The sequence below is a fragment of the Aethalodelphis obliquidens genome, unplaced genomic scaffold (genome assembly GCF_003676395.1).
Source record: "Aethalodelphis obliquidens isolate GAN/ISIS:26980383/991018 unplaced genomic scaffold, ASM367639v1 scaffold30, whole genome shotgun sequence".
In the NCBI taxonomy this organism is placed as follows: Eukaryota; Metazoa; Chordata; class Mammalia; order Artiodactyla; family Delphinidae; genus Aethalodelphis; species Aethalodelphis obliquidens.
In genome coordinates, this window is record NW_020837974.1 from 14,788,465 (window position 1) to 14,814,745 (window position 26,281).

Sequence of the window (26,281 nt, forward strand, 5' to 3'; positions counted from 1 at the left end):
GGTTGTGACTCGCGCTAGGCTCGGAGGACAAGGTCTGCACGACAACCACGGCCACTTCCGGTTTTCTAAACAGTCCTGGCGCCGAGCTCCTGACGTAAACCGTGCACGACAAGGCGTCGCCATGACGTCCTGCTCTTCCTGTGACCTTCAGACCCGCGGAGACGTCGGCGAAAGGAAGGCCTCTGCCTGTGCTCTGATTGGCCGCGCGCTGAGTCCAGCCCCGCCTTCCAACTTCCGCTCTCGCGCGTCGCAGAAGCAGCCAGGGTTTCCTGCGAGTGTTGCGTTTGTTGACCCTGCTTCGTCCCGCGTTTAAGATGCCTCGTGGAAGCCGAAGCCGCACTTCCCGCGTCGTCCCTCCGGCCAGGTGAGGCCACCGCGAGGTTTGGGGCCCTGCCGGCGCCGTGACGCAGAGGGAGGTTGCGCTGGGCCTCGGGGCGGCTGGGCGGCGGGGGACTGGGGCGTCCGAAGGTTGGGGCGGCGTGGGCCCGCATCCGGTCGCCGTAAGCTGGTTTGGCTAGTTTTCCCGTTAGTGGCAAACTTGTTAATTTGGAATGTCCATGAATTATTACTTAAAATACTTAGAGTCCATTTTAAGTTAAAACAGGCCACTTCTAGAAGGAAATGGACATTCGTAAGTGTAATCTGGCTGAAACGTCTAAAATAGCAAGAAGAGCTTCCCTGGTGGCGCAGTGGTTAAGAATCCGCTTGCCAGTGCTGGGGACGTGGGTTCGAGCCCTGGTCCGGGAGGATCCCATGTGCCGCGGAGGTGCTGGGCCTGTGCGCCACAACTTCTGAAGCCCGCACACCACAACCACTGAAGCCCTTGTGCCTAGAGCCCATGCTCAACAACAAGAGAAGCCATCGCAATGAGAAGCCCGCGCACCACAATGCAGAGTAGCCCCCCCTCGCGGCAACTAGAGAAAGCCCACGCGCAGCAACGGAGACCCAATGCAGCCAAAAATAAGTAAATAAAATAAATAAATTTTTTAAAAATAGCAAGAAAAAAAGTGCAAGGTAGTATAATCAGGAGAAACGATTGTATTTCAATTCAGTAAATAATCTTTGAGCATCTTCCAGGAGCAGTGAGCATTCTAAGGGCTCGGCCCAGTAGGGGACACAGTCACTAAGGCCTCACATGTACATGACGTTTTCTAGTTGATAAAATACTTGTAAAATGTACTGCCAGTTGCACCTCCTGATAGCCTCAGAGGTAGATATTTTCATGTTTTACAGGAATAAGGAAACTGGAGACTCAGAATAAGTGACTTGTCCAAGGTCATGCCACCAATAAGTAGAGAAGCCAGGTCTTAGACCTGAGTTATCCGGTGACAAATTCAGGACATTTAGCAGAGGACCACGTTGCTTCTCTAGACTAAGGTGAATTGTGTTCAAACTGCGTGCTAGGAGCGTAGGGAAGGAGTTCACGTAATGGAAAGACGCTGCTATCCAAAGGAAGGGAAACCACAATCTAAAAATGCAGAAATCTTCTGTGTGAAAGATTTTTGGAACAACATTGGACATATTAGTGAAATTTTGAAGGCATCCAAATGTTCTACAGATGGGAAATAGTTGAAATCAGTTTAGGTATAACAGTTCAGGCAAGTCACTTCCACTTACTGGGCTTCAGTTTTCTAATCTGTAAAATGAAGGAATTGGATTAGTTTATTTCCCCAGATAACTATCTTTCCGTGTTCATTCAATTGTTACCAGCTTAGTGAGACCTCCTTTGACTGTCTTAAAATTGCAGTATGCCACAACATGCTGCCCTCGCTCTCAATATTTTTTTCTTAACATTTATTTGATCCCTCAATAGGATGTCAGCTCCATGAAGGTAGAGGCTTTTGTTTCATTGACAGTTATATTGATTTTTATGACGTTGGAATAACTGTGTTCTCTAAAGATACTATAGACTTTGTGAATACATGGAAATGGTTGGAAAAAAGCAGGGAAAAAAACATTTATACTTGGCGATTACAACCGTAAAAGGTTAAAGAGAAAATGATGTAAATAGTTCAGGGAATTGTGTTCTGTAAGGTTTTCTTGTATGTATGTAGTATTTGCATTTAATAATTTAAAATGAAATCCTGAGGTTATTTTAATATACAAGGGGTTTTCGTTCGTTTGTTTGTTTGTTTAAGTTGACAATTTCCTGGGACTTCCCTGATGGTCCAGTGGTTAAGATTCCTCGCTCCCAATGCAGGGGGCCTGGGTTCAGTCCCTGGTCAGGGAACTAGATCCCTCATGCCGCAACTGAAGATTCCACATGCTGCAACTGAAGATTCCACATGCTGCAACGAAGATCCCGCGTGCCGCAACTAAGACCCGTACAGCCAAATAAATAAATATTATTTAAAAAAAAAAGAATATAGCATCGACTTAATATCCTGTTGGATTTATTAAAAAAAAAAAAAAAGTTGACAATTTCCAAACTTGGTTGGGAGTGGGAACTTTATACTTTCTGTTCCTTTCTTTCACAGCCGGGCGCCTCAGATGAGAACTGCACCCAGGCCAGCACCCGCAGCTCAGCCACCAGCAGTGGCTCCACCATCTGCTGTTGGCTCACCTGCTGCTGCTCCTCGGCAGCCAGGTCTGATGGCCCAGATGGCAACCACTGCAGCTGGCGTGGCTGTGGGTTCTGCCGTCGGCCACACTCTGGGTCATGCCATCACTGGTGGCTTCAGTGGAGGAAGTAATGCTGAGCCCTCAAGGCCTGACATCACTTACCAGGTAAGATTTGGGGCAGCATTCTCTTCGGTGGTGTATTTATGAGAAAACCTAGTTAGTTGTAAGTGCCTTATGTATTGGGACTGTCTGCACCTGTGGAGAATGGTTTATCCATATTTGGCAGCAGTTGAGTTAGTACCTTACTTAGGCCAGCGTCAGAGAGTCCTGGACAAATGGTATTTCTTCTCAAGGAGTAGAATTGTGGCAGTTCAACCTGATGGACTGTCAAACAGCCACTTACCTCTCATTTTAAATATTTTGGGGGATTCCCGGGTGGTCCAGTGGTTAAGACTTGCCGCTTTCACTGTCACGGGCCCGGGATTCAATCGCTGGTTGGGGAACTAAGACCCCAGAAGCCGTGTGGCCTGGCATAAATAAATGAATGAGTGAATGAATGAATGAATATAAATATATACATATATATATACACATATATATGTTGTGTTTGTCATGGTCACACTTAACTAATTCAGCCTCAATCTTTGTTAAGTGTTCAGAAATCTTTTTGATGACTCTGTGCTCTCTCATCTCTTACCTGATATTTGCCACTGTCCTTCTTTCTGAGATATGTGAATTTTCTCCTCTAAGGAGCATGGGTGTATACTCTACTGTATTTCTAATGTACTTAAAACTCTCATCCATCTATTTTTCTGTTGTAGGCCCATTTTTTCCTCCATGAAACATCATTGAACCACTGGTCTTTAGATGCCTAGATAACCACTTAATTTGCATCTTTGTTCATGAATCTTTCTGATGACAACTGGGATTTTTGTTAAAGCTCATTTCTTTCTGCCTTTAATTTTTTTCACTGTCCACGTTATTAGATAGAAACTTTAATTTGCATCTGGTTCTAGTTCTGTTCCCCCAATTAACCTCAAAGAGTGGTTATTGCTCTTTGTTCGGGTATAAGTCTGATTTCCATTCATTCATTCATTCATTTATTTTTGGCTGCGTTGGGTCTTCGTTGCTGCGCGTGGGCTTTCTCTAGTTGCGGCGAGTGGGGGCTCCTCTTCATTGTACGCAGGCTTTGGGAGGGGGCTGCTCTGCTGCTCATTACAGTGGCTTCTTGTTGCAGAGCACGGGCTCTAGGCACGCGAGCTCAGTAGTTGTGGCTCACGGGCCCTAGAGTGCAGGCTCAGTAGTTGTGGCTCACAGGCTTAGTTGCTCCGCGGCATGTGGGATCTTCCCGGACCAGGGCTCAAACCCATGTACCCTGCATTGGCAGGCAGATTCTTAACCGCTGCGCCACCAGGGAAGTCCCTGATTTCCTTTCTTAACAGTCCTGAATGTTATGCCTTTGCAGGAGCCTCAGGGAACCCAGCTGGCACAGCAGCAGCAGAATGGCCCATGCCTTTTTGAGGTGAAACAGTTTTTGGAGTGTGCCCAGAACCAGGGTGACCTTAAGCTTTGTGAAGGTTTCAGTGAGGTGCTGAAACAGTGCAGACTGGCGAACGGTAGGTGATAGATACATCAATCCATGGTTGAACTTGCATCTGCTTAATTCACTGAATGGTACCCCTGGACCTTATAAGACTGTGTTTAATAAATTAAACTGACAAATTAGAGGAGATTTTGTTTAAATTACTCTAAAAATAATCTAATAAGGAGCTGGTCCAGAGTTTTCTAGTCATTATCTTAGGCTTTTACCTGCTTAAGGAAGAATCAGATTCAGTTACATTCTGAATCTGATTCTTTCTTAGGCGGGTATAGATTAGTGTGCCAAGATCTTATTGTGGTTATTGCATAGCCTTAGTGCTGATTTCACCAAAGGCCAGGAATGAGCACAAGATCTGATAGAGCATTGTCATTCTGCACACCTCGTTTGAGAGAGACAAGTTTATTAAATCCCTCGGTGGGACTTAGAGATATAGGTTCTCTGGAATGTTGGCAGTCAACTTGTTTTTGTGTGATTTCCTCCTATCAATCTAAGAGTTCACCACCTATTAAAAATGATTATTTTCATTTTCCCACCTGCATTTTTATTTATTTATTTATTTATTTATAGTTCTGCAGATTTTATTTAGAAACTTAGAAAGGATTTTTGTGGATAAATCTATAGTTGATTCTCATGGAGTCACAGAGTATATTTAATATATACAGAGTCATTTTTCAGGCTTCTTATACTGAATTGGTCTAGGCCAGAGGTTGACCACCTATGGTCCCTTTACCAAAGCCATCCTGACACCTGTTTCTGTAAGTAATTTTATTGAAACACAGCCATCTCCTATTCATTTAGGTGTTGTGTATGGCTGCTTTCCATGGCAAAGGAAGAGTTGAGCAGTTGTGACAGAGACTATATGGCCCACAAAGCGAAAAGTATTTACCTGATTGTTTACAGAAAAACGTTTTAAAACCCTGGTCTGGGCTAGTGGTTCTCAAAATTCCCCACCTTCATTTATGTAGGAAATAGGGATGGGGAGAAGTTAATCCTTATAGGTGGTCGAACTGTGGAATTAAGACATTGCATGGCCAAGTTTATCAGAAGTCTTTGATGAAACTATGTCTAATACCAAAGTAACTATATTTCTGCTTCAAAGTGTAGAGTTGAAGTTTTATTGGTTGCAGCCTTAAACAGCTTATGAAAGAAACTAATAACCTTGGGCTTCACCCCTGCTTTCATAATTTGGAGGACTTTGGTTTTGTTGGGAATATGTAGCTAGTGCTCTTCTAACAAACTTTTTCTGTTTGCAGGGTTAGCTTAATCAAGAAGTTCCAGTTGAAGGCATGAAAAATCATCTCTCATGACCAGGTTGATTTAGCATTAAAAATATAATTGATAGTGAAGATATAAAGTGTGAAGCCACCAGTTAACCGCTCCTCAATCATTAGTAGCTTTTGTGCTTCAGGATTGCAGTGGAAGAGGGTATTCTCACCATATAGAAGCTCCCTGAGATGATATTGAGTTTGGGGCTAGGCGAATGTTTGTGTGGCCTCTTAAACATGCTTTTGTTTGTGAATTAATTAGAATAAAGTGATTTTATTTCCAAATGTGTCTCTTAAGTATAAGGTTATAAATCACACGTGGTATACACATGGTGAACAGATTGCATTTTGCAGAAGAACACAGTTGTCTCTACATGTCTTTATGTGTATCTAGTCTGTAGTCTCTGGATATTAAAGTAGTGGCCGCCTGGAGGATCTGGCAGAGCTTCCTGAGGAGCTTTGGTAGAGAAATAGTTATGTAAGGAGTAGCTCCCTAGCAAGCGTGCTGCTCATTAAAAAGATTCCAGGTGCTACAGGCCTTTGGAGCCAATGTGCAGTAAACTGAGCAGTAATGAAACTAAAATACTAACTGTTGTAATCAGGTGAATGATACAGGAAATGTGGGAGCAGACCCATTACGTGTGTGGGCTCCCTGTGGCCAGGTCAGCACTACACGTCATTGTTAACCTAGATTATCCAATTTATTGGTTGGAGATGAAAATTCATTCTCTTAATATAGGCAGTTTCCCTGCAGATGTTTTTATTCTACTTAAGGCATTGTAGCTTTCTCTTCCTGAAAGACTCAAGTTGCCCTCTCCAAGCTGTCTTAAGTCCATGTTGGACTCAATTTGGGGGGCATCATTTTTTTTTTTTAAATGAACCCAGCTCCATCCCTCACAAAGAGCTCAAAATTTCATTTACTTCTGGGAGTTGACCTCCAGTCTCCATTATGCTCTGCAGTTTTCCTACTTTCAAATATACCTTTCAGAGTTTCCATTATCTGATTTTTTTTTTCCTCTCTGTTACTGCAAGGTAAGTGAAGTGCTGTTGAGTAAGTGAATTATTCAGTTGTTACCTCGTCCTCAGCGGTGTTCTTAGAGTGCTCCATTCTGTACCTAATTCACTTCCTGAAAGAGGCCAAGACTACCTTGCTCAAGGACCTAAATGACCACAGACAATTCACTACTGGCCAGTCCCCCAGCATATTCCCTCCTGGGTTCATCATTGGGCTCTTGCCCATTTTCCTAAAGGCTCAGGACTTCTGAGTTCATAGTGTTAACGCCCCTTATGTCCAAGGCGTGATGCTCTATGGTGGGTACCCAAATATGGTTGAATCACTGAATCAAAGGAAAATGAACCACTGACAATAAAATGCAAGAGTCTGGCTGACCTGGCCTGCCTCTGGTGGGAGCCATGGCTACACAGAGAAGGTCACAGGGAATAATCCACCAGGTGTATTGGCCTTTTGCCCTAAAGTCAGAAGGGATTTTTGTCATGTATTGAAAGTGTAAGCCAGCAGGCGTCTGTAGCTTAGAATCGGGGGAAAAAGGCTTATTGACAGTAAGTAAAAGGAGAATTCAGTGTTTTCATCTTTGGAACCAGATGTTGCATCTCGATAAGCTGGAGGCCTTTAAGGATAGGGACAAAGTCATTTACCAGCTCCTATATAACAGTTCAGCAAAGTATTTCCCCAGAGCGGAAGAGATGGCGAGTGTGATACAATGGAAAGAGCACGTGAGCCTACATCTGAGGTTCACCTAGGCCCTCCTACTCACCTCATCGAGCAAGTCACATTCTCTCTAAAGTTGGCTTAATACCAGAGTTTTGGGGGCCCAATGAGAGTGCATATGAATTGCATTGTAAAATGCTCATTAAATGGGTTTTTGTGGGCTCAGCACCTGTATGAAGCAGTGTATTACCCCTTTCTTCGTTTGGTATATTAGAAGAACCAGGGGTTTGAAGAACAGGTAGCTTTAGAATGAGGGTGAGCATTTAAAAAGTGTCTGCTTGTGTGCCCTCATGTTGCATACATTATTTCCAGCTCTGTCAGCCTCTTAAGCTAGACTCACACCGATGAGGACCCTCACCCAAACAGCCTAAAGCCACACACGGTTAGAGCCCATGTGCTTTTCCTGGCACATGGAATTCCTCTTATTCGTTAGAAACTGCAGGCTGAAGTTAAGGATGAAATGGAGGCAGATCAGAGATGGAGTCTCCCTAGCCTTTGAGGTCTGCATTGGGTCAGGCAGCCACGCAAACCGTAGCTGAGCGGGTCCCTGTAGCAGCCAGGGCTGCAGGGTGGGCACACCAGTGTGCTGGGGTGTCTCCAGGGCTCTGCTCTCAGCACACACAGGAATGGCTCCCAGAGAAGCCAGCGTGTTCCCAGCAAGCTGGCTTTATCTCCTCTAAGCCTGGAGGTTGAGTGAGCTCCACAGGGAAGATGGGTCACCTTGTGCTGTCCTGCCTGCTCCCAGGCCACCGGAGCTTCCCTCACCCTCCACCAGAGGTCACCCCTGCGGAGCCTTGGCCCCGACTCGTGCACTGTCACGCTGAGCTTTGCAGCTGGGATTTATTTTTGGCACATCAGCCTTTCGTCCTCAAGTAGCAAAGCCTGAAGGAAGAGCAGCAAGATACCCTGTTCTGGCCACAAGCGTCGGCTCGGGACACGCTTCAGCCCTCTGTTGTCCCCTGTCCCCAGGGGGCTCCTGGACCTTTGGGATTCCTGTCACGTTCATTCCAGGGCCTGCGAGGACATAGAGGTGAGTAGCTATGTGGGGAGCGGGAGAGGCTGTGGCATAGGGAAGACAGAACCCCCCATATCCCTTAGACCCACCTCTCCCTGCTTCTGAAGGCACGTGGGCCCAGAAGCATGGCAGCACTGATTCTCTAAGTTTCAGGGAGGGATGTCATGTTCCAAAAAGGACCAGGCTACCTACTGTTTGGGGACCCTTTCCAAAGGCATCTTCGGTAAGGCATGGGGAATGCAGGCAGGGGCAGTGGACAGAGGCGCGAAGTTGGCCCCAGGTTAGGCCTAGAGTAAGGGGATGAGGCAAGATAGACCTCCGCCACCCACCCCAGGAGAGGGAGTGTTGCTGGGGCTCAGTGGGGCCGGTTGTGCCAGGGAACGGGCCCTGACGGGACGGCATCCCGGGCTGGGTCCACATACACCGTCTGTGCGGGGAGGGCTGCAGGAAGGGAGAGACCTTTCCTTACCCAGCTTTGGGAGGTGGGGGGAGGAGGGGGAACAGATGCCCCTCGTGGGAACTTTAAACGGCTTACCAGGAATTTGGCTCGTTTTTATGGGGAACAGACACTCCAGTGCTCAGCTGGGGTTGCTGATGGGGGTGGAGCAGAGACAGCTCCAGAGCCTGCTGCTGGCAGAGGAGACTTGTTATTCTAATCCTTCCTCTGGTAACCAGGCACCCAGCAGTGGGGACACCAGCCTTCCTGGAACAGCCAGCCTGTCCTGAGGCAGCCAGGGCTGCTGCTTGGCTGGTCAGCAAATGGGCCTCTTTGACAGGCCAGACCTTCTTGGACCCAGAAAGGGCAGTGGAAATGGGACCAGAGGCATCTTTGGCCCTGCTGAGAGGCAGCTTGTGCCCATTTTCTATCTGTCCCTCTTCCTGTTGGTACAGCATTTTCTCCATTCCTCAGATCCTCCGTGTGAGGTAGGAGTTCCATACCCAGTGGCCTCTGTGTTCCTGAAGCAAAGCCGGCCAGCTTCTCTGGGTCTAGGCCTGAGTGTCCTGGCTCCGTTCTGCCCCACACTGCAGCAGGACCACTCAGGGCTCATTGGCCATCGTTAGGTAGGACACAGGGCATTCTGAGGACATGGCCATCCTGCTGGCAGGAACCTGGACCAAAGGGACACCTCCAGCCATTGACTTATATCTACGGAGCAGCACCTGCGACACACCTGCACTGGGCACAGTGGGGAGGGATGGTTGGGATGATCTAGAGATGATCACGGTGGGACAGAGATGAGAGAACAAGTGATACCAGAGGCTGGGACCAGGACTCACCCATCAAACTCTGCCTCCCTCAGAGCACCTGGCACAGTACTTCTCAGAGTATGAAAGGAAGAAAGGAAGGAGGGAGGGAGGACGGAAGGAAGGAAGGGTGAAGGAGGGACAGTGATCACAAAAACTAAGGGCGGAATGGGTGAGGAAGCAGCAATGGGAAGCACAGCAAGGCTGTCGCAGAAGGAGGGGTATTTTCTGGGTAGGACAGTTACAAGTGGGGGAGATAAGGAGAGGTTATGGGAGCAGCATATTTGAAAATGAAACCATGAAGCTTCTCACCTTTTCCAGAAGTGCAGAGAGCAGGCCGAGGAAAAGCAGGACCAGCCACGTCGCCTCAAAGAGGAAAGGAAAGAGCACTTTAATTTGTCCTTTGCAGAGTTTCTCGGTGGTGCTTTCTAAACTCAAGCGTGTGCTGGCCCTGTCAGAACTAACCTTGCAGCCTGGTGGCCCGATTCCTGCCTCGAGCCTGGGCTTGGGCCTGGCTGCCCATCTGTTGCTCCTACCGGAGAGCAACAACTAACAACGAGAACATGCCGGGAGCCACATGGTCACCTGGGGTCACGGGAGCTTACAGCCAGTGGGGAGAAGCAAGTTGGGCTCTTTCCAAAGCTTTTTTAAAAATTCATAAATATTTATTTTGAATATTCACAAGAGGCCAGACCGATGCCAGGAAATACACAGACGAGGGAGAGGGACTTCCCTGGCAGTCCAGCGGTTAAGACTCCGCACTTCCAGTGCAGGGGGCACGGGTTCGATCCCTGGTTCTGCTGGGTGCCTGGTTACCAGAGGAAGGAACTAAGATCCCACATGCTGTGCGGTGCAGCCAAAAAAAAAAAACGGGAGAAATGGTTTCAGCCCTCAAAGAGCACACCCCCCAGGTCAGGAAGGCTGACTGCTTCTTTCTGTTCCCCTCTTTAAGGAGCTGAACATGACCCAGTACAAGACACTGCCAGACTCCCGTTCCGCACAGAGCTTCTATGAGAACTACGAGACCAAGGAGATCCTGGGCAGGTAAAGCCCAGACCTTCCCCATGAAGTTCTGTCCTGGGCTCCGGCCGGCACTGCGGGCGGGATCAATCTCTGCTTGACCCTGAGCACTGACCCCATTTCCATCCTGAAAGCACTGTCCACTTGGAGAAACTCTCAGTTCGGGGTCCTGCCCTCCTGCAGCAGGATGGAGGAAGCGGGTATAAGAGCACCCAGATTAGAGACCTCTCCCAGCCAAGAGCTCCCCCAGCTTGGGGCCACGGTCAGGAATCAGGTGTCAGAGAGAAGCGTATGGCCCTGAGAGGGTACAGCTTCTTCCTCCGTGCCGAGAAAGAGCACTGAACTAGGAGCTAGGAGGCCCCAGAGCAGGCTTCTTCCTCTTGGGCTCCAGGCAAATCGCCCTCTCTGTGCCTTCTTCATCTTACCATCCCCCAAAGCTCATAGGGAGTTGGGGGACAAGGCAGGACATATCTGCTGCAGCCTGGATCTGGGCCTCCCCCTGGGGTGAGGGGCCCCGGGGATGATCTGTCCTCTGCACCCCCAGGGGAGTGAGCAGCGTTGTCAGGCGCTGCATCCACAAGCCCACATGCCAGGAGTACGCTGTGAAGATCATCGACGTCACGGGTGGGGGTAGCTTCAGCTCCGAGGAGGTGCAGGAGCTGCGAGAGGCCACGCAGAAGGAGGTGGACATCCTGCGCAAGGTCTCAGGACACCCCAACATCAGTGAGTGACAGCCCCGAGTCGCGGCGCGGTGCCCTGACATGGGTGTGCTCTGATAACCCAAGCCGGGGAGTGTGGCCCCAGTGCAGGGAGCCAGAAGCACCAGAGTGTCTCCTGCACCCCGAGGCCCTGAAAGCCTAGTGCCCAGAGGCTTGAGGCTCCCGGCTCCACCCTCACTGCTCTCGGAAGTCAGCTCTAAGCCCCCTCTTCCAGCCCCACAGAAGGGGTGACAGGCAGGGCCGGGTGCAGGTGCGGGAATGGGAGTGTGAAGTCCCTGGGTGCCCCCTCCCCTGGTGCGCCTCCTTTGAACACCATCGCGATACCCCTTCCAGCTTCTGAGTCCGGCCACAGCGGCCTTAGTCCCCTTGCCCCCGCCCTCCACTGCCCCCGCCTGGGTTCCTCTGTTGCCTGAGACGAGCGAGCCATTTCCATTTCAGTACAGCTGAAGGACACTTATGAGACCAACACTTTCTTCTTCTTGGTGTTTGATCTGTAAGTACCCAGGCCTGGGGCCTATTGGAGAGGCTTCTATTGTAGTCCCCCACCCAGGGCTTCCTGGAGACGAGCAGCCAGCCCCTTACACTGTGGATGCCAAATAAGGTCACAGATGCTTTAGGCAGACCAGCCCCTGGAGTCAGGCTGCGAGGTTTTAAATCCTGGGTCCGTCACTTATGGGCTGGGTGATTTCTGTCAGTATCAGTTTTCCCATCGGTATTGCAGGAGTAATAATGGCACAGTGACTGGCACAATGTAAATGTTAATAATTATGAACTACCATGATGATGACCATGGTGGTCATCCAATACTTATTCTAGACCTTGAGGATACGCAATCCTACTTCATGCACTAATTTTCACAGGGCGTGAACAGAAAGCAATCAAGTCATAAAACACACACAGAGTTATACATATACACATATATGTAAAGCTGAGCGGGGGTCAGAGGGAGTGGGCAGGGAATGCTCTCCAGGAGGTGACCTGAGCAGAGACCTGGATGAAGGAGACCTCTAGCAGAGGGAACAGCCAGAGCAGGGGCCCTGCTGGGTGGGCTTGGCATGTTTGAGGCTTGGCAAGCAAGTCAGGATGGGGGGGAGCAAGCCTGTGGCGATGGCAGGATGCAAGGTCGGTCAGTACCAAAAAGCAGATTATGCAGGCATTTGGGAGGTAAGAATTTTGGAGGGCTGAGAGCAGGAGGGTGATGTGATCTGACTGACTTTTATAAAGGATCCCACTGACTGTAAGGGGCAAGGGTGGAAAGGAGGAAGCCAGCGATATGGGGGCAAGAGGCCCACCAGGGAGACAGGTGGTAGAGATTGTATTTGGGATGTGGTTCAAAGATTGACATCATCGACGTTGTCGTCAGCAGGAGCATCAGCGGCAACGTGTCACTGTTCCCCTGCTTGTGCACCAACAGGGCTATTGAGATGAGCTCCTTGTCACAGGGCCCTCTGCCCCCAGGGACCAGTGGGCCTTTTAGCTGGGAGAGCTTCTGTTTTCCCAGGAAAGGAAAAACGATACTGTCCATTTCACCAGGCTCCAAGCATCAAATTCGAACAACACAAAGTCCTCTGTGAACCGTGCACTCAGACTTCTTACCATTGTTACTGGAAAAGGTTCCCAAGGAAGGGAACTCTCCAGCTCCCATGCCCCCGCTCCATTGGAGTCCTCACTAAAGAACACACACCTCTGTTGCACGAATCATTGTTGGAGAGCTGTCTTGACTTCTCTATACATAACTGCTAATTTAGGGACTAGCTTTGAGAAAATTATTCAAGGAGATTTTGTGTTGCTGGAACACTTCATTTTGTAGCCATACCGAACACGTGCAGTGTTAAGTTTTTCTTGGAGACACAATTTAACTTGGCCTGTGTGTACAGTTCAACCACGAGCTCCAGGAAGGCAGGAGCCTGCTGATGGACCTTGCCGGGGTCCCAGTGTTGACTGGTAAATCTTTTTGCCGCTGCTGCTATTAGTGAGTTCTCCTAGCGTGTTTAAAATGGAATTAAAGTGATCAAAACTGGAGGCACACACTGCCTTTTGGGGACACAGTACCAATCGTGTATGAAACAAGGCTCACTTCTGTAATTTCTGGGTTGCTCCTCAAACAGAACTCAACTCCCCGCCCCACCAGTTAAGTTCAAGGATTTTCTTGCCTCCCTCAGATACTGGCCAGAATTCTTCCCTTGGGCCCTGCTTTTCCTGGAGGGGCAGGCAGGATGCACCTTTCCTATTTAACCAAAGGAGACTTTCCTAGGACCCCTCCAGACTCGCCCAGCTCTAGCTATCTCAACTCCGTTCGGTGGCACTGTCCCGTAGAGCCCTTGGGGGCAGCTCAAATGTCTCTAACCTTTGAAGAAGTTGCTTGGGGAAGCTATTTTTAATGCTGCCCCAAATTGCCCTTCAGGGTATAACTAGATGATTCTAGCAGAAACCTCTTTCTAGATCATCCCAAGTGAGAAAATGGAACCGCAATTCTTAATCCTAAGAAATCCTAAAATAGGTAAAACTGCTCTTCCATCACTACTGTTGCTTCTCTTTGTTCCTGGGAAAAATCAGGATACTCCTGTCCTTCTGATCTGGGTCTGGGGCCTTGTGCCAGTGGCTTAAGTTCCCTCCCCCCTCCCAACCCTGATTTTGACCCTGTTGGATCCCAGTCCATGCTGTCACTCCCACACATGGGGGGACCTGCGCACTGGTGCCATCCCCCAGCCCCCAGTCTCCCTTGTTCTTCTTTCAACCTTCCAAGACAGCCTCTCCACTCACTTCCCTAGCTCCTCCCCACAGACCTTGGTCCTTTGTGGGGAGCAGCCCACTTTGCCCCTGGAGGTGTTAGGGTGGGAAACAGTTTTCTGGGAGCAGGGTAAGGAGGGGGTAGCCTTGGGGCACATCCAGCTACAAACCCTCTGTCCCCACAGGATGAAGAGAGGGGAGCTCTTTGATTACCTCACTGAGAAGGTCACCCTGAGTGAGAAGGAAACCAGGTGAGGGTCCACTTGCCCCTCTCCCTACTTCCGGCCTGAGTCCCTTGCTTAGGCACCGAGGTCTTGGAGGAGGCGTGGCGTGCACCCGTCTGGGTCGGCAGTGTGCTCCGCTGGCTTTGGTGGCCTCCTTTCCTCCTTGACTCAGCCAGGGTAGGCCTGGCCTGTCTTGAGTCCTCCCTCACTCGCAGTCCAGCTGGCTTACGGGCTTTGGTGTCCCTGCCTGTTACCTGACCCTGCAGAGTAGCAGATGAAAGTAACCTGTTCCTGTCCCACCCCAGAAAGATCATGAGAACCCTGCTGGAGGTGATCTTCACCTTGCACAAACTCAACATCGTGCATCGGGATCTGAAACCTGAGAACATCCTCCTGGATGATGACATGAATATCAAGCTCACAGACTTTGGCTTTTCCTGCCAGCTGAAGCCAGGAGAGAAGCTGCGAGGTCCGGTAACATGGCCTTGGCCCATGTCAGAGGCTCAGGCTCTCTCCCCAGCTCTCCTAGGAACAGAGGTTGCCTGGGTTTCCCCCACAAAGTAAAAATCCTACCATTTCAGGGCTGGGTGTTTCTTCCCTGGACTGGGCTGAGCCAGGTTCCCACTGCCTGCATTCCAGGCCAGGATAGCTAGAAGTGACCAGGCCACTGACGGTGCCCCATCGGGTGGCCACAGGACCCAGCACCCTGGCCCTGCCCTTGGCCCTGGGCCAGGCCCGTGTTCAGAGAGTCCCAGCCCAGCCACCACTTCGGTTCCTTCTCCATTGTCTCTTTGGGCTTTCCTCTTCCAAGTGCCTCTGCTGACCTCTTCCGATGGAAACTGTCCCTGCAGAGGTCTGCGGGACCCCCAGTTACCTGGCCCCTGAGATCATCGAGTGCTCCATGGATGATGCCCACCCTGGCTATGGGAAGGAGGTGGACATGTGAGTGTGTTGGGGGGAGGGAGGTGACCCGTAGGGACAGGGATGCCCCCATGGCTGGGAGCCCCTGGCTGGGGAGGAGGGCACGGTGGGAGCTACAGCTGGCCCGCCTGCCTTCCTCCCCGCTGCCCGCTGCCAGGTGGAGCACGGGGGTCATCATGTACACGCTGCTGGCCGGCTCCCCACCCTTCTGGCACCGCAAGCAGATGCTGATGTTGAGGATGATCATGAGTGGCAACTACCAGTTTGGCTCACCAGAATGGGATGATTACTCGGACACTGTGAAGGACTTGGTGAGAGGAAAGGCCTCCTGGCTCGGGGGTCAGGCGAGGGGCACGTACAGTGGGGAGAGGGGAGTGTACCGTGCATGCCACGGGTTGGAGGCCCTGCCAGGAGGGACCCCCCTCCATAGACGTCTTCCGTTCTGTCTCGTTCTCTCAGGTCTCCCGCTTTTTGGTGGTGAGTCCCAAAGGCCGCTGTTCGGCAGAAGAGGCCTTAGCGCATCCCTTCTTCCAGCAGTACAAGGTGGAGGAAGTGCGTCACTTCAGCCCCCGGGGGAAGTTCAAGGTACTTAAGCTCGCCTGCCACTCAGGGCCCCGGGGTAGGTGCTACAGGCCCCTGAAGTCCAAGCTCCAGGTGCCCTTCTTGGGGACTCCTTACGTCCACGGGGTTTCCAGAGCACCCGCCCTTCTCCTCCCGCCCAGCCCTGTGATGGTTGCAGCTCAACTTCTGGCTCCGACAGCCTTAAGCCCTGCGCCTGCTGTTCGGGTGGGAATGGGGGTAACGGGGGCGGGGGGAGGGCAGGCGGGAACGCTAGGACAGGCCCAGCGGAAACCACACAAGCCTTCGTGGCAAACAAGCTCAGGGCCTGCCGTCACGGACCGGCAAGGAAACAGGCCGCGGGTGGGTCCAGCTCTCAGGCCAGGCCCTCCGCAGGTGATCGCCCTGACGGTGCTGGCTTCCGTGCGGATCTACTACCAGTACCGCCGGGTGAAGCCCGTGACCCGGGAGATTGTGATCCGGGACCCCTATGCCCTCCGGCCCCTGCGGCGACTCATCGACGCCTACGCTTTCCGGCTCTATGGCCACTGGGTGAAGAAGGGGCAGCAGCAGAACCGGGCAGCGCTCTTCGAGAATACACCCAAGGCTGTGCTCCTCTCCCTGGCTGAGGAGGTCTACTGACGGGCAGGCCAGCAGGCCAGGTGGGACGGGCGTCAGGCCGGGAGGAGAAGCCACCGATATGGAGGGCACAGGAGTGAGAGCGGGTGCAGGCCTCTGTCCAGAGGGGGCACTTGGCCCCAGCCACTCTCCCCTCTTGGAGGCGTCATGCGGTGGTCAGTGCAGTTGGAGCCAGGCCCACGGAGTGGGTGGTCCAGAACCCACTGTGGTCCAGAACCAGAAGCACCCTGCCTCTCCACAGCCCAGCTATACCACCATGTCCGCTTGTCCTCACGGGAGGCCCACAGTTACTGACACTCGGTGCACCGCCTTTAGGGTCCCAGGGTGAGGATGAAAGAGAACAGTCTGAGAATCGCAATCACGGGAGATTTTACTGACCTCACAAAGTCCAGTGACAGCACGGGAGCAGGTTCTTCTCTGGGGCCATGTTTTTAGAGGCACAGGGCAGCCCTTACATAATTAATAATAGAAAGGAAAGCTTCTGCTGTTTGTCTTTGTGGAGTATTCACTCTGTGCCTCCCATGATACACAGTTGCGCCTGGTAAATCCGTCGTTCTCCTAGACCCTTTTAAGACTGACAGTGTGCTTTAAAGAGCCCACAGAACTGCATTTCACATACGGTGGAAACTAGGTTCCCTCGGAGGTGCATGAAACCCCACAAATAAGGCAAACGAAGGAATCATTTTCCTTCTACAGCAACTTGCTGGGAAAACAAGGAGACCTGGGGAAATTCTGCCTTGAGCAAACAATGTCAGGTCCCCGGGTCAGACAGTGAGAAAGTTGGAGGGAGCAGATTTAAAATATTTTCACAAACTGCCTTTCAGAGCACTGCGCCCCAACTGTTTTGAGTATGTGGCCCCCATACGGTCAGTATTTGACCTCTAAGAGAAACGTCCGGCTCCTGGACACAATCAGTAAGTTGGGCCCCTTCTCCAGGAGACAGTGGCGCCCCTCCGTGGAGGTCAGGGTCCTTTTCCTGCCCGGGGGAGAGGTGTCTGCCACAGGGAGCGGGGAGGGAATGGACGCAGTCCCAAGTTTGGCTGTGTTTGGCATGTGGCCAGGAAGTGCCACGGGTGCCACGGGGGACTCTCCTCATCTCTGTGTGGCTGCTCACAGCTCCCCAGGTGGTCGGCCTGCACTGGAAGCACAGCGGAAGCCTAGGTTGTCTGAGGCTGAATCTGGAGTATTGCCCATTCTGCCACCAGAGAAGGGGAGAGAGAATGGACATTTGTTGAGAAAGGGACCCAGGGCCTTACCCAACTCTCCTGCTCCAGCTCCCAGGGCCTGCTGTGGTCTGGGGCGCCTGGGGACTGGTGGGGGGGCATACACAGTCTGGTGTGTGAGGGTAGGGCCTGAGGGTGTGCCATTCCTGGGGGAAAGGGGTAAGAAGGGACCTTGGGTGGAGGAAGTGAGGGTGGTCCTGAGAGACTGAACTGGAAGGAAGGAAAGGCCACAAGTAATAACTTCGACTGTCTGTAGTTTAGAATAACTCAGTCCAAAAAAGCCTGTCGGCAAGAAGTGAGACTATCATAGCACCAATCCGTACCTCACACTCTCCAGAGAAGTTTCACACGTATTCCTTCATTTGCCATTTCCCTTACTGCTCTGGAAGGTGTGTTTTGTTCACCATCTCACAGACCCAGAGTCAGACACTAGAAAGATTTAAATGTCTTGCCCAAGGCCAACCACTGCTTTAGTGGCACAACAGAATCAGTGGCAAACCCAGTTTCCTGGTCCCCAGGCCAATACTTTCTCCACTACTTTGTCCTAAAGAAAAAGGTGAGGAAAATCCAGGGGCTCAGTGTATCAAAGAAACGCCTGCAAACCTGACACCCTGAGGCCACAGGATCAGTGGCTTCTCGACAGTCCTTCCGGAACCCAGGAGCAGGAGGAGTTGCAGGGAGATTAACCAAAATAAATCCACAGATGAACAAGGTGGAAGGTCCTAGAAGGGGACTCGGGAGCCGGGGACTCCACCATTCAGGTGCCACCACTAGCCATCTGTGTGAAATGAGCAGGCTCCAGGACCTCCCTGAGCCTAGTTTTTCTTGATTGTAAGACAAAACGGTTGTAGAAAATGACTTTTCATGCGCACACTTGTTGGAAGAGTCAATATTTCCATGACCCCTGGCCATGACCTATCGATGTGGCCATTCCACTTCCCTCTCTCTGCAAGCCTAGCTCGGAGGACAAGAGGGGAAACCACATAATTAAGATGCTGGACACAGAGTCTGCCTTGGGGCTGACAGCTGGCAGGAAAAGGCACCAGCAGTCCCAGGCTCTTGGCTTTCTATGGCAAGTGTGGCTTGCTTCCTCTTCTGAACCCACAGCCCCCAGTGGAGGGGGAGGCACGGCAGCGGCGGCCATGCCAGATCTGGTGCCACCTGTGCTCTGGGAGACCAGGACCCAGACCCTCAGCCCCCAGCTACCGAGCCCCTCACCTGGTGGTGACCCGGGCCCGGTGATTGGCAGAGCCATCGGCCGTGTCGATCCAGGACGCCCCCCGGAGGACACGCATGTCCTGGTCGGCAGGCTGGTATGGTGACGCTGTCCACTCCCACACGTTGCCCACGAGGTCAAAGAGCCCTGAAGCACAGCGGCAGGTCTGGCCCAGGCTGGGGAGCGCCACCCAATGGCCCTGGGGAGCTAATGCTTCCCTGTGCTGCTTCTCTCCACCTCACTTTTCAGGCAGGACCATCCCACCAGCCGAGCTGTGAACGCTGACATGACAGCAACCCGACGAGCAATCTTACCGTAGTTGTTCTGTGGGGGGAAAGCGTTCACCGGGGAGACTCCGTGGAAGCCATCCTCAGCCTTGTCGCCCTTGGGGAACTTTCCCTGAGGGAGGGAGAAATTTAGGCTCAAAGATTTACCATCCCGTCCCAAGGCAGCTGCTCCCACCTGCCCAGAGGAGTTTAAACCAAGGCCATCTTGCGGTATCCTCTGCGGTAGGGGAAGGGCACGGGGCAGTGACCCTAGGTTCCCACCCTGAGCTCCCTAACCAGCTGCCTCGTGTCCTCTACTATGATCTCCTGGCTGGATTAGGAAATGTGTCGTTTCCCCTGTGTCCACACCAGTCTGCCCCACTCCCACTTTCTCGACTTCCTCCCCATGTGCCTTGAGAAGAAAGGCTCTGTCTCCCCTCCTCCATGACCGGCACCCGTCTCCTCAGGAACGAGACGCTCATCCTGTGCTCCCCTGTACCATCGCTTTCCCTTCTATCACCAACAGGCTTAACTCTCCCTCATCTGCTCTGACCCTGCCTTCCTCACCTCCTGCTTTTTACTGCCAACATTCTGGAAAAGTAACCTGTATTTGCTGACACATTTTGTTCAACTTGTTCATTCTGTTTCTCATTGAAATTGGAGTTCAGCTGCCCCTGCTCCATGGGGGCTGATCTTATGAAAGGGAAGATGAAGGGGCTACAATTTACTCATCGCCAACTATGTGCTAGGGCTGCTACATCTATGTCTTTAATCCTGACCAGGTTGTGAGGCAAGTATTTTCTCCCTTTAAAAAGCTAGCAACTGGGACTTCCCTGGTGGTGTAGTGGTTAAGAATCCACCTGCCAATGCAGGGGACACGGGTTCGAGCCCTGGTCCAGGAAGATGTCACATGCCACGGTGCAGCTAAGCCTGTGTGCCACAACTACTGAGTCTGCACTCTAGAGCCCACAAGCCACAACTACTGAGCCCATGTGCCACAACTACTGAAGCCTGCACTCCTAGAGCCCATGCACCACAACAAGAGAAGCCACTGCAACGAGGAGCCCGCGCACCGCAACGATGACCCAATGCAGCCAAAAAAAAAAAGCTAGCAACTGAGACTCAAAACAGTTAATTTAACAAAGATCCCACGGTGAATAAGTCAGATAAGACTTTTTGCAAAGCTCTGATCCCAAGATCATCTAAAAGGTCAGTCTACCCCTGAGGCCCTTTTCAAGGCTTCACCCTAAAATGCTGGTGCTGGGCTCCCCTCATGCTGCAGAGTCCCCTTGGGGGATGTCATTCCTGCCTACAGTGTACGCTGTTGACTCCAAACCAGTTGCTCTGACCCAGACCTCTGTCCTAAGCTCCAAACTCATACTTTCAACCTCTTACTGAGCATATCCATGACCCAAAGGCAGCTTAAGCTAGGCTGATCCTAAACTGACCAAGTTCTATCCCTCTGACCCCCAACACGCATATTATCTATTCTGGATAATGGTCACACCAGCACCCTCTTGCCCAAGCTTGGATTCATGCTTGAGTCCTTCTCTCTTCCACTCCTCCATGTTTGGCGAAGTACCAAACCCTGTCTCTCCTCTCAGGCAGGCGTCTCCCACCTGGCTTCCTCTCGATTTCACTTCCACTTCATGCAAGTGTTCACATCCCTGGGCCATGGCCGCAGCCTCGGATTCAGAGACCTCCTGCAGCTCTACTTCATTTGATCCCACACAAATTTTCAACAATCAGCATCCCCCAAATCAAAATGATGTTGTCGCTCCCCTGTTTCAAGACTTCTGTCGGCTCCCCACTGCCTGGAGGGTAAAATCTAAAACCACATCTTGGCACCCCTGGTCCTTCATAATCTGCCTCCAATCCACTGCCTACTTCATCTCCTATACCTCCTGTTTCCCTGTGCGCTAGCCTCTCCGAGTCTGGCATGTCTCTGAACACACAGCACCCTTTCCTTATCCACTGCTGACATGCATGTTGTTTCCTCCACTTTTCTCATGGCAAACTCCGGTTCAATCAGCTCAAATGGCATGTTCACTGTGAAGTCACGCCCTGCTCTTGCAGCACAAGAGAGCACACTCCCAGCACACCCCCCAGCACATGCTGCACATCTTCACTATATAGCCCCACCACGTTGTCTTCTGCTTTACCCCTTTACCAGCTTTCAGTTCCATTACAACACGAAGGCCTCTGAGTCCCACAGCCTAACACAGTGTCTAGCCCACAGCAGGTCTCAATCAACACTCTGAGAAGGGACAGGAGTGAGGAACGTGTGTCTTACCTGCCACAGGTTGGTGCGGTTTGGCTGGAACTCGTTTCCCCAGGGGTAAACCTGACCTGCCAGGAGGGCAAGGAGACAGCGGAGGAGGGAGAGGTGAGGAGTTGGGGAAGAAGGGAAAGGTAGAAAGAGCGAGGCAACCGAAAGGAAGTGATGAGAACAGAAGAATAAGATTACTTACTTTTACTTCCCATGCCCCTCCCTTCCACTCACAGTATTGCACTCGGAGGCCCTGGCTTCTGATTTGCTCCAGGACAGGACAATTCTAGGTGTGGTTCTGACCAATGCCATTCTGCAAACTATTTGTTACCAGCTCATGCTGGGATAAGTACAGAAATTGAGAGTAAGCATTGAGAAACTTGTTCTTTAGACTTAGACTGGATAAATGAACAAGCAACCTCATTTATCACATTAATAACTTTGACTATTGGTATAGCCAGTGTTCATTCAAAGACTGTGTAGAGGTTGAATATGGGAAATTGCTATTTCACTCTAACTTTCTGTTTAGCTAGGATTGCAAACTAACAAAGTTATAAGCAAATAGCAATGTTATATTAATCCCTATACAGCTATGGAAAAGGTATACAGTATAGGTAATCCTTTTCTTTTTCCCTATGCTATGTTCTTCTGATTATACTTATTGAAATGGAACTTGTCTGTAGACTCTCCAATAATTAAAAAAATATGTCTGTTTTTTTCATTTCATTTTCCAGTTACTAATTTTTATGCTATTTTATGGAAGTATTGGTCTGAGATGGATTAGAAATAACACCAACAACTGGTCCATCACTACACAGTGTAAGAAGCACTGCTCGGGGCTTCCCTGGTGGTGCAGTGGTTAAGAATCCGCCTGCCAGTGCAGGGGACATGGGTTCGAGCCCTGGTCCGGGAAGATCCCACATGCCGCGGAGCAACTAAGCCCGTGCGCCACAAAGACTGAGCCTTTACTCTAGAGCCTGTGAGCCAGAACTACTGAGCCCGTGTGCTGCAACTACTGAAGCCCGCGCGCCTGGAACCCATGCTCCGCAACAAGAGAAGCCACCGTAATGAGAAACCCACTCACCGCAACGAAGAGTAGCCCCCACTCACTGCAACTAGAGAAAACCTGTGCACAGCAACAAAGACCCAATGCAGCCAAAAATAAATAAATAAAATAAAATTTAAAAAAGAAGCACTACTCTAGGGAGCACAAACCTATCCCACCCTTTAAAGCCCCCCATGCAAGGTAGGATGGGGAGAAAGAATAAAGGGAAATCGCTTGGCATCTCTATACCCTTCAAGCCCCCTCGGGCAGCAAACTCCCACTCTTCTTCAATGGGCAGCCGTTTCCCCCGCCAAGCACAGTAGGCACGGGCATCATTCCAGCTCACGTGTACCACTGGGAGCTCCAGTTTCTCTCGGATGCCAGAGCCGGGACCTGCAGGCTGATAGCCAGGATGAAGTGAGACAAGCTTCTGGGAGCTCATGGAAGTCTGAGGAAGGCTAGGCTTAGGGTGCCTGAGTTCAGCTTTTACCACAGATGGAGCAAGGAAGTGGGAAGAGAGAGCCTGGTGAGTGAGGAGAGGTCCAGAGTCAGAAAGAAGGACTAAACATGAGACAAAAGGGAGAAATGGGATGGGCCAGGGGTAAAAGGATTAGGGCAGAGAAAACAGGGTGGCTTGGCTGCTTCCCTAAAATTTCTCTGTCATCCTTTTAAACTCAGTATTTCTAGATGGGCAAGGGTCTAGGGAAGCCAGGCCTCCCAAGAGTCAACAGGGGGAGAAAACAAAGTAGAGGAACCAACCCTTACCTGCCTCCAGAATGCCCTTTCCACTGGAAGCCACCAGAGGAGAGACTGCAAAAAGGAAGGAACATGACTAAAAAGATGCTCTGACCCAGCGAGGGCACCTTCCTGACTGACACCCAGTAGGCAAAGCAGAGACTTCAGGCTGAGACTCAGGTGGTCCAAGTGAGGCTGTGTCCAAAATCTCACCACCCGTATTGGAGGGAGGCTTCTCAAGAGGTCCTCTTGCTGGTCCAGGGAGTATACTGAACGCTGTGTATGTCTGCATCTTTACAGAGTCTCTCTATACAGAAACCAGCACAGGGTGAACTTCCTGGGAGTGTGTGTTCATCTGACTCTTCCAGGGTGGGTCTCTCTTGCTTCCTCCCTGCCTCTGGTTCTCAGGTTTGATTCTCTACTGTGGCCCAGGGGACCCCAGATCCCACAGGATTCTCTGTCTAGGTCCCACTCCCATCCCCTCAGCTGCAAACCTAGGTTCTCTTACCTGCATTTTCTGGGTTGCTTTGTTTCTAAGCTCATCAGAGACAAGGTCCTCGAAGACAAAGCTCCACCCAAACACCTCAGCCTCTGTCTGGTACTTTTTCTCCCTGACAAACTCCCTGAAAAGAGATGTTTCATACGGTTTAGTTAATAGGGTTCTGTGCTCCACCCTCACCCTCTCCTGTTCCAGAAAACCTCATACACCCTTATCCTATTAGTCACACATCACAGAATTTTCATGAACTACAAGGAATTCACCTGAGAGCCTGAGCAGATTTTCTTTTAAAATCTGTTGCTGTGTGTGCAGTTCACAAACAGGAGAATTCACTCTTTTTGGTGTATAGTTTTGTGAGTTGTGACAAAGCACGTAGTCACTATCACAATCAAGATACAGAGCAGCAGTTCCATCAACCACCCCCCAAAATTCCCCTGTGCCTCTGCAACCACGGATCTGTTGTTTGTCTCTATAGTTTTGCCTTTCCCAGAATATACATTCACATAAATTGAATAATACAGTAGTATGTAGTGGGGGGGGTCTGGCTTCTTTCACTTAGCATACTGCTTCCAAGATTCATCCCTGTTCCTTTTTTTTTTTTGCAGTTTGTTGCCTTTCATTGCTGAGTAGTATTTCATTGGATGTATAGGCCATATTTTGTTTATCCATTCACCAGTTGCAGGTCATCTGGGTTACCTCCAGTTTTTGGAGATAATAAAGCTACTGAGAAGATTCAAGGGTGGGAATGGGTCTCTCTTCGGAAAGGTCTTCGTCACATACCTAATGTCACAACAATCACAGGAGGGAGGCAGAACAGGGGTTATTATCTCCCTCTACCAGATGAGGGAGACTGAGTCAAACAAAAATGACTTGCCGAGATTTTAGAATGGATTTTCATATAGTTTGGTATGGCTGAGCAAATTTCAGCAAGCAGATTTCCAGGGTAAGATGGACTGTTTTCACTGGGCTAAGTGTACTCCATCTGTGCTAGACCTCTGATATGAGAAGACATCGTTCACCCATCAAAGGGACATTGAGAATGGAGGAGGAGAAGAGATTTGGTAGCAACAGCTATTTACCAACCTGTGCCACCTGAACGGTTTGAGACTCTTTTACCAGAGAGGCGAAGACAGATTATGGGTTCTAAGCAAAGTTTAGGGGCTTCCTGGAGGTGACATTATATTTCCATAATATAAAAGGTCAATTTAAAATATGAAAGAATGCATCTAGGGCTTCCCTGGTGGCAAAGTGGTTAAGAATCCGCCTGCCAATGCAGGGGACACGGGTTCGAGCCGTGGTCCGGGAAGATCCCACATGCTGCAGAGCAACTAAGCCCGTGTGCCACAACTACTGAGCCTGCGCTCTAGAGCCCTTAAGCCACAACTACTGAAAACCGCGTGCCTAGAGCCTGTGCTCCGCAACAAGAAAAGCCACCGCAATGAGAAGCCTACGCAATGAAGAGTAGCTCCCGCTGGCCACAACTAGAGAAAGTCTACACGCAGCAACGAAGACCCAACACAGTCAAAAATAAATAAATAAAATTAAATTAAAAAAAAAAAAAGAATGCATCTACCTAGCTAGCTATTTCTGGTTGTCATGATGCGGTGCAAGCCTGATCAGAAGTGATTTCTCCTTTGATTTTAATAACTTTCCTGTTTAAAAATATTTTTTAAAGCATATATAACATATTATAGAAAAACAAGGAAACAGAGGTAGGTAAAAAGAAAAAAAACTAAAATCATCCATTATCACACCAACTAAGATATACCTGTCCATATTCTCTCCCCCTTCACCCCACAGCCAAGGATTTTTAAATAGCTTTCAGAAGGTGCTTCCTGTAATTATTTTCCTTTGGAAGTTACAAAAACATGAGCAGAATCCGTCACCTAATGCCACGTTGCATCTTCCAGGTCTTTCTTAATGCATATACATTCTATACACATAGTTTTAAAAAATGGGATCATACCCTATTTAGTATTTTGTAACCTACTTTCTTCACTTAACACTTCAGAACTATCTCTTTTTGACAACAGGATTTTTAAGGGATGCTAAGTAGTCTGTTATATTGATACAATATGTTTAAGTAAGTGATCCTAAAGTTGTTAACATTTGTTTACAAGATGACATTGTAAATGTATTAGCGTTGTATCAATAGCTAAACGTTTTTTAGCTAAATGTTTTTGGACAACTTTTAATTCTTCAAGACAAATCCCTAGAGGTGGAAGCAATGAGTCAAAAGGCCTGAGGAGTATACTGACAATCCTTATGCTTATTTCAGCCTGTGTCTCCTGAATCAAATTTTCCCCAAAACTTTTTATCCTGAAAAGTTTTAAGTCCACAAATGTAACATTTAAGTCATTTCTCACATTTGCTTTATTGTCTTCCCATCCCCTCCTCTTCCTTTCCCTCTCCTCCCTATATACTCCCTCCTCTACCATTTGAAGGTAGTTATAGGTATGTCCTGGATCATTTTCTACTTTAACCTACCCAAAACATCACCTTGGGGACACTGACGCAGCTCAACATGGCTTCTTAGACTAAGCTGGAACCAAAATGTTTGATTCTGGAAACAATGCCATTTCCCTAAGTAAATGTAAAGGGAATTTAAGGGACTCTCAGCTACTATGACCCTTCTCCCAATTCCTTCTCCCCTGTTGCAGAGGTTTCTGTTGAGTGTCTGACTTCTGCCCATATTTCTCAGTGCTATGCCCAGTGCGCTGGACAATCCACTGGCTCAAGAGTCTGAGGATCTCAGTTCCAGGCCCAGCTCTGCCACTAATATCTGGACTTCAGAGAGATAT

At 50.0% G+C, this 26,281-nt stretch overlaps 3 protein-coding genes across 8 annotated transcripts in view; 2 read left to right on the top strand and 1 right to left on the bottom strand.

The window, feature by feature from the left end:
- The first annotated feature begins 207 nt into the window (after positions 1-207).
- On the top strand, positions 208-5,712 carry CHCHD2 (coiled-coil-helix-coiled-coil-helix domain containing 2). Its single transcript, XM_027126261.1, has 4 exons — positions 208-364; positions 2,478-2,727; positions 4,028-4,178; positions 5,416-5,712. The coding sequence occupies exons 1-4, from the start codon at positions 315-317 to the stop codon at positions 5,424-5,426; spliced, it is 462 nt and encodes a 153-aa protein (XP_026982062.1). The 5' UTR covers positions 208-314; the 3' UTR covers positions 5,427-5,712.
- Positions 5,713-10,359: 4,647 nt separating this feature from the next.
- PHKG1 (phosphorylase kinase catalytic subunit gamma 1) lies at positions 10,360-16,709 on the top strand. Its single transcript, XM_027126254.1, has 9 exons — positions 10,360-10,460; positions 10,981-11,159; positions 11,594-11,648; positions 14,071-14,136; positions 14,415-14,578; positions 14,961-15,051; positions 15,188-15,341; positions 15,490-15,615; positions 15,985-16,709. Exons 1-9 carry the CDS (start codon positions 10,378-10,380, stop codon positions 16,228-16,230), a joined length of 1,164 nt encoding a protein of 387 aa, XP_026982055.1. The 5' UTR covers positions 10,360-10,377; the 3' UTR covers positions 16,231-16,709.
- The window catches only part of SUMF2 (sulfatase modifying factor 2), a 14,304-nt gene continuing 4,602 nt past the window's right edge, over positions 16,580-26,281 (bottom strand). The window contains exons 3-9 of one of the 6 annotated variants that reach the window (XM_027126255.1): positions 23,490-23,604; positions 23,012-23,056; positions 22,496-22,646; positions 21,226-21,281; positions 18,981-19,065; positions 18,669-18,813; positions 16,580-17,422 (exon numbers count right to left, since the gene is read on the bottom strand). In XM_027126255.1, coding sequence (XP_026982056.1) covers positions 17,338-17,422; positions 18,669-18,813; positions 18,981-19,065; positions 21,226-21,281; positions 22,496-22,646; positions 23,012-23,056; positions 23,490-23,604 — 682 coding nt within the window. In that variant the 3' untranslated portion in view covers positions 16,580-17,337. Of the gene's footprint in view, positions 17,423-18,053; positions 18,814-18,980; positions 19,066-21,225; positions 21,282-22,495; positions 22,647-23,011; positions 23,057-23,489; positions 23,605-26,281 lie in introns of all 6 variants that reach the window. The other 5 variants (XM_027126257.1, XR_003437048.1, XM_027126256.1 and 2 more) reach the window with 5 other exon arrangements.

What these genes read in the sequence shown, in the direction of transcription:
- CHCHD2 (XM_027126261.1), top strand. Translation starts at nt 315, where the DNA reads ATGCCTCGTGGAAGCCGAAGCCGCACTTCCCGCGTCGTCCCTCCGGCC. An exon ending in CGCGTCGTCCCTCCGGCCAG is followed by an intron (nt 365 to 2,477) that starts GTGAGGCCACCG and finishes TTTCTTTCACAG; the next exon opens with CCGGGCGCCTCAGATGAGAA. An exon ending in GGCCTGACATCACTTACCAG is followed by an intron (nt 2,728 to 4,027) that starts GTAAGATTTGGG and finishes ATGCCTTTGCAG; the next exon opens with GAGCCTCAGGGAACCCAGCT.
- PHKG1 (XM_027126254.1), top strand. Translation starts at nt 10,378, where the DNA reads ATGACCCAGTACAAGACACTGCCAGACTCCCGTTCCGCACAGAGCTTC. An exon ending in CTGAGTGAGAAGGAAACCAG is followed by an intron (nt 14,137 to 14,414) that starts GTGAGGGTCCAC and finishes GTCCCACCCCAG; the next exon opens with AAAGATCATGAGAACCCTGC. An exon ending in TATGGGAAGGAGGTGGACAT is followed by an intron (nt 15,052 to 15,187) that starts GTGAGTGTGTTG and finishes GCCCGCTGCCAG; the next exon opens with GTGGAGCACGGGGGTCATCA.